Source organism: Chamaea fasciata, unplaced genomic scaffold (genome assembly GCF_029207755.1).
Source record: "Chamaea fasciata isolate MVZ Bird 193981 ecotype frontalis unplaced genomic scaffold, bChaFas1.0.hap1 SCAF_4, whole genome shotgun sequence".
NCBI classification, from domain to species: domain Eukaryota; kingdom Metazoa; phylum Chordata; class Aves; order Passeriformes; family Sylviidae; genus Chamaea; species Chamaea fasciata.
Window position 1 is genome coordinate 73,789,520 of NW_027094089.1, and position 6,747 is coordinate 73,796,266.

The 6,747-nt window shown below is 39.4% G+C and overlaps 1 protein-coding gene across 3 annotated transcripts in view; it reads left to right on the forward strand.

Annotated features, from left to right (window-relative positions):
* Positions 1-6,411, forward strand: part of KIAA1210 (KIAA1210 ortholog) — a 39,873-nt gene extending 33,462 nt beyond the window's left edge. For all 3 annotated transcript variants that reach the window (XM_066182031.1, XM_066182032.1, XM_066182033.1), the window contains exons 10-12: positions 397-545; positions 1,018-1,117; positions 4,139-6,411. In XM_066182031.1, coding sequence (XP_066038128.1) covers positions 397-545; positions 1,018-1,117; positions 4,139-4,311 — 422 coding nt within the window. In that variant the 3' untranslated portion in view covers positions 4,312-6,411. The remainder of the gene's footprint in view (positions 1-396; positions 546-1,017; positions 1,118-4,138) is intronic.
* The last annotated feature ends 336 nt before the right edge of the window (positions 6,412-6,747 follow it).

The following is a 6,747-nucleotide window of genomic DNA, read 5'->3' on the forward strand; positions in this document are numbered from 1 at the left end:
CATTAGGTGTAAATTTTTTTAAACAATGATTTAATTAAAAATATTTTTTAAATTACAAAGAAGCCTGGATTTTAATGCCTACATAAAGAAAAATCATTGTTGTGGTACTCATTTAATCTGCACTGGAAGGATGTTGTTTCCAAGGCAAAATCCAGTTCAGAATGATCTCAGTTGGACATCTGCCATTGACTTAGACAGAAACGCAGTTGAGTCAAAAACTCAAGAATAAACAGAAAAAACAGTTATTGCCAAGGACAAAATCATCAGGGAAGGTAGTTTTATCTCCACCATGTTCAAAGGGTATTACAGATGCTGAAGGATTTAAAATTTGAAGCACTAGCTTTAGGCTGACTTGACCTTAATCCCTTCTTTACTTCAAAAATGCTTCTTTTGTAGAAAAAGTCTCTCCATATTTGGAAATTGCTTCCTCTGAACCAGCTTGGATCTCCATGGCAAAGCTAAAACAAAAGGGTTTCCAGGACCATCCTCTTGCCAAAGAACATAAAGATGAAGACAAAGCTTTGACCAAAGTGGATCGAGGGGAGGTAGAGTACCAAGTGATGTTGCATGGGTGTGAATCCTGTGCCAGGTCACCCAGGTACTTTTGCAAACTATTCAGTATTGTCTTCATGGGAGATGTACTACCTCAGAGAGAGCTTTGCAGGCCTGGCCTCCAAAACACTGAGACAGACAACTGATGCAAGTGAGCAAACACCTGTGACTACGCTGTCACAGGGTTTAGTTTCAGAGCTGGATTGTCCTATACGTTCTTTTGCACTGCCCACACCTGAGCCTTTTCAGGGCTTTCTTATTGCCCAGAGCATATTTATGTAGCTCTTTGAGTTGCATTAGCTTCCTCACTGCCTTCTCCCTCCCTCCTACAGGATGTTCCCAACTATCCTTGCCTGGCTTTTGCTGCATTCCCACAGCCAGGTTTGAGAGGTTGCCAGGGTAAGCTTTTTGAGTGCCCATGGCTGGCAGTCAGTTGCTTTTTTTTCTTCTCTCCTTACATTGCAGCAAGAGATCTGTGCTAGTGAGAACACACTGAAGAAGAATATGCCTTCCAGCTCTCAGGATAAGAAAACACAAATGAAGACTGATGTGTCTGCAGCAGCAGGTATTCTGTTTCTTTACATAGTGGCCAGTTTGCACCAGTAAGTGGTGCAGGTGGTAGGTGATGGGGGAAGAGGGACACCATTTTTATAATCACCACGCTTTATATAAGGCCTGTTCAGACCATGGTTTTTGTATAAGTCAACATAATGGCTTGTTTGCTCAGCACGGAAAGCAAGTGAGGAACTCTTATCTCCACTGCCAGTTCATGAAATGGCATTTAAACAGTCTGGTGATTTATTACTGGCTAAGATCAGTACTAAAGAATAGCAGTTGGAGAGTGTCCAGAAGAGAGCAGCAGAAAAGGTCAGGTCTTCTAGATCTCCAGTCAGACAGGAAATACTGATAGGACTTGTTTAGTCTAGAAAAGACAACTAAATTTTCTGCACAGAACAAGACTAGTCTTTATGACCAGCATGAACTTAAAATGCACCAGAGGATGTTTAGTTTAAATGTTAGGAAATACTTTTTAACAATAAGAGCAGTGAGGTGCAGAGAGTATGACTTGCATATGGAGAGTATGCAGTTTCCATAGCCAGATGTGTTGAATAGGTAAACATTATCAAGAATAATTTAGGTAGAGTCAGTTTCACCCCCAGGTGAACACAGGAGCTGGATGGCCCCGCTCCCGAACACTTAGCTGTGTTTCTCTAGATGAAAGATGCAGGGGAAGAGTGTGACTCACTTGGTGACTCACATTACCTCTTCCAAGGCTTCTGCTGGGCTGCAGCTTCTCCCTCCCTGCTCAGTGTGGTGCCAAACCTCACAGACACACTCCAGCTAGATACAGATAAGCCAGTCTTTCAGCTGTGAAAGAATTTTGTGCAATGCTGAAAGCTACTGATTGCAGATACTGCCTAAGTAGATAACAAATGCACCACTGTATCAGACCTGTGGCAATGGATGCAGATTCCTGTAGCTGACACAGTAAGACATGCTGTCCCTAGAGAGAGCCCATGCACCTGACCCCTTTCTTTCCCTGTGTAATCCAGCAGCACCCAGAGTTGTTGTTCTAGAGATATTTGAGAGTACCTCTGTGCTGCTCCCTCTAGGAGTTATTGCTAGAGCTGTTAACCATTTCTGAATCTACAGGTTCTACTTAGCTTTCTCCCTTACTACAGTAAGTGTCTGGCTCAGGATCTTTGCATCTGCACAGAGGCTCTGATGTCAGTTGCAGCTAATTTTGTGTCTGTATGTGTCATTAAAATACCACACCTTTTAAAAAGGATTCTACTACAGGCCAAACCTTGTCTTACGGTTTTAGGTACAAAGTGAGAGATGAAACATAAACAGGCCAAGATTTTGCTCAAATGAGGTCTTCCTCTGAAAGGCTGGTTTTCTGGATTTCTATTTATTGTATTATCCTAGCTTTGGAAGCCCAGCAGCCTTTGGTCAAAATTCAGAACTTCACTAATTACTCTGCTACTCATTTATTAGAACTTACAGTCTTTGTGGTGCTTACAGTACAATTACTAGCTTTGGTGCACTACCTCTTCCCCAGAATTGGCCTGGTTTCCTGACATCCAGTGACTGTTTCCTCTCCTCCAGAGGGAGCATTTATAGGCATATTCTGGTGTCCCACGACTTGAGCATCACAAAAATTCTGACTAGTGCTGATGCTTAAGGAGAACACTGCTTTTGTGCTGCTCAGAAAGCCAGGCCCTATTGTTTAGGAAATGTTCAGCTCTGTCTACACATGACTAGGAAATTTGAAATCCCAAATGTAAACGTTTCTCTTCTCTGATTTGGTTCCCATTAGCCTAACCAGGATTTTGTCTAGTTGAAAGTGCTGGTGGTGGAAAGGATGTAGAGTTAATATCCAGGAGTTATTTATTTGGATTGTTGTGCTCATTATGAAAAATGTTCTCTCCCAAAATGTGGAGAGTTAATTTTATTAATTTAATTAATTCCCAAGTTAATTTTCAAAATCAAAATTTCAGTAACATGTTAATTCCTACCTCATCTTAGATACTTCTGACAATTTCTTGTGTATATAGAACTGCAGCCTGTTTAATGGACAGTATCCTTCCTCCAATATTCTAAAGTACGGTTTGCCTCCTGCAAGAACTAGCAACCAGCCAGAACTTTTAAAAGACCAGAGGCCTCCTGAGTGAATGTAGGGAGCTACTTTAGATCTGCTCATGGAGCATGACTAATAGAGTTGATGGATATTTTCCATTGATTTCAGTGCAAGCAAGACCAAATTCTTGTACTTAACATGGCTTAGACATTAATTTTGAAACATTTCAAACAAGATGAATGGAGCAGGCCTTTTCTAAATAGGAACTGAAAGCCATCAAAGAAGCATTATCTGTGTTCCTACATCCTCTGTGAGTATGGCAGGTGTCTGTTAGGCTGCATTTAGAGGAACACCTAGTACCATCAGAACCCCACCATCGTTAGCTTACAAGTGAAAGTACATAAGGCAGTGGTTTTATTCTTACCTACTATTTAATAATACTGCTGGAGTAATAGTTGTGTTGGCAGTGGAGACTAAAAAAATCTTTAAGTCTTCTCAGTATTGGAAAACATAAACTTTTAACTCCACAGCAAGCCTGGGGTAATCCTTATCCTGCAGCTATTTTGTTTCTGTTTTCCTGCATACTCAGGAGTCTTATTCCTAGATTTTCTTGCTCTCATAGAGCTCATAGAGCAGAATCAGCCTGTAGAACTCTTAGCTATGCACTTTAATAGAAATCAAGGGTTTGAAAATTTAAAAAATTAATTAACCAAGAATGTGAATTAGACAAATAATTGGGACTATAGTCTTCACATGCTTTTTTTATGGGCACATTACTCACAGTTTAGTATCAATTTTCCTGTTGCAGTAGCTGGTCCTCACCATTGCTGTAGCTGGACCAGAGTGTCAACCATAGCCAATTAACAATTCCTTTGGCTTATTGATGAGTCACAAGCATTTTGTGTGGTAAAACAGTTTATTTTGAGTGAAGAAAATTTATTGACAGAAATTGGACTTTTAGCTCTCTAGACTTCTGGTGAGTGATGTATATCTTCTCATGGGCAGGTAAAGTTGGACCAGTTTCTCAGGAAGCATCTGTGGTTCCTGCTGTTGAAAAGGAAGCAAGGCACTCCTCTAACCTGCCAATGACACCCTGCAGTCCTGCTGAACCACCCTGGCTGTCCCTGGCCAAGAAGAAAGCCAAAGCATGGAGTGAAATGCCCCAGATTGTACAATAGCAAATTACATGAGCATCCTTCTTTACATTGCCAATAGCTGTGTTAACTCCTTTTAATCCCTTCTCTACTGTGACTATTTTTTTCTTTTGAGAAATAAGAGCCTTAAAACTTTTGATCAGACTGTTGTATGTAAAGACATAATGAAGAAATGACATTGTGGTCTTAATTTGATGTATTAGGAAGCTGAGCTTTTCGTACTACCAAACACTAGGAGAATTTCATTCACTTTTATATGCTTACACATCTGATGGTGATGTTCTAAGAAGACATGCTTCAGGCTTTGGAAACATTTCTCTATCAAAATATGTTCTTAAAGTTTCTTTTAAAGAAACTTGTTCTTTTAAAGACCATACAGTATTTTGTACAGTTTGGCTTTGAGCTAAGAAATTAATGTATGCTTTAAAATAGGTACAATGCTGGGCACTGATGCATCATGAGTCATGGATAGTGATGTCGTCACACTTTTTTCTCTAGTGCTCTGTGATGGGCAGCCTGACTCTGCTTCAGATTGTTAATGGATCTGTTTTGTGATAACTGTAAGATCTAAACACATTGTGAGTTGGAGTGATTCTGGCTTTTGTGTGATTTGAAGTCTCAGTGCTGTTGGTCTTGTGCTTTGCTCACAGATACCCACTGGAATGGCCCAAGACTGCACACCCATTCTCTCCCATGCACTGGAAAGCCACCACACTGTAGCATATAGTCTGCTTTTAGTTATACCTTTAGAAATCTGGGTAAATTAAACATTGTGCTAAAAAAATCCTTCCTTTCTTTAATTATGGCAAATAGTGGCGGTTTTTTGGTGAGATTCCTCAACCAATTATCTCTCTTAAAGAGTGTGTTGGGGGGAGAACTTGCTTCTTAGAAAGTGGCATCCTGTTTTCAAGAAGTGCCACTCTCCATGTTCATAAGGATGTATATTTAGCCAATTGTATCTAATGTTTGTCATGAAAGAGGCATCTGCTTTCCTTCTTGTTTTATCAGTCTTTAACCATTAACTCAACATCAGTCTGAGAATGTGCAGCTGGAGCAGGATTATTCTCTCAGGGCCTGGCCTTGCAGTCACTTAAACTCACAAAAGTCTTGCTATTGGCTTTGAAGGATGCAGACACTTTAAAAATAAGCTTTGTGAAATGATGTTGGTGGCTTAAGAGACAGTGGCACTTACTGGTCCTTCCAGTTCTTGCAGCATTGCACGTTTATGTAGTTTTGTTTACAGTCAGTGCAAAATTTGAAGGCTGATGGACTGTTTTTAGCTGGAAAGTTGGTCAGAATTTTTGAAGGAAAATATTTTCTATTGATAGGATTAACTACAAACCAAAGAAAAGTGGTTTCAGATCAGCTCAAGCAAGACTTTAATCTTCCAGTCTTGGCCTGAATTTAACATGTAGCTTTTGAAATTTGAAAACAGTATTAACTAGGAGATAGACTGTGATTTTAAAGTTGTTTTTTTTTTTTAATATAGGTGAAAACTTATTTGCCCAGGAAGGCTTAGAATCAATAGATACTATTATTTATTCTGGACTAACACCAGAAAGAGTAGGAGTTTCACATTGGCTTGGTAATTGATGCCTATTTTGTAACTTGTTCTTTCTCTGCTTTAGGAAGCATATCTTTCCATACAAAGAACTGAAACATTTGTATTTCTCTGAAACTTTTGAGTGTAATGTAAAGGAATATACTCAGCTTTGTTTCCTGAAGTTTTGCACAGTTGTCATCCCACCACAAGCTTACTGATCCTGTGTAAAATACAGGCCTTTCTATATTTAGCAAACTCTCTTCTCATTTTGTTAATGGGGATTGTGACTCTTCACACAAAGTACTGCAATGGATACTATAATCTCTCTTTCCCTGTGTTTCCTTTTGATCTTAATATTGTTCCTGTCTTTTATGTTTGGTATGTATATATGTTTTTGTAATCCTTGTCTTGAGGGAACCCCTTTTGTATTCCATTCCTGTATTTGGTTTACTATTAAATGCTGTCACCAGTGATGATGATGATGTAATTTCTGGGAAAAGAAGAGGGATGGATGGCCCTCATTCATTAAGAAAGAAATAAAAAGAGTTTTTTGGTCAATATTGACTCTATACATGGACAAACTGCACAGATTTTGTTCTCAGGTGATTTTGTGTGACTTAAGACTGATCAACACAGCTGGTCAGACTAAGGAATTTTTCTAATCTAAGCTTTAAACATCATGGGAGGGCTGATGGCTCTCCTGTTTTTCTGGAGTTACTGCTTCTTCAGTACAGGGTTGGTTTAAAGGCAGACACTTGTGGTCATAGGAAGCCTTGAAAATGTTTGTTTGCATTTGTTCAAAGAAGCTGTTATAGGGCATTTTTGGAGTGCTTTAATAAAGAAGGAAAACACAAGAAAATCATGCAATGTGCATTTGAAATTCGATTGCATTCTGGATTTCTGCAGTTAATGTTTCC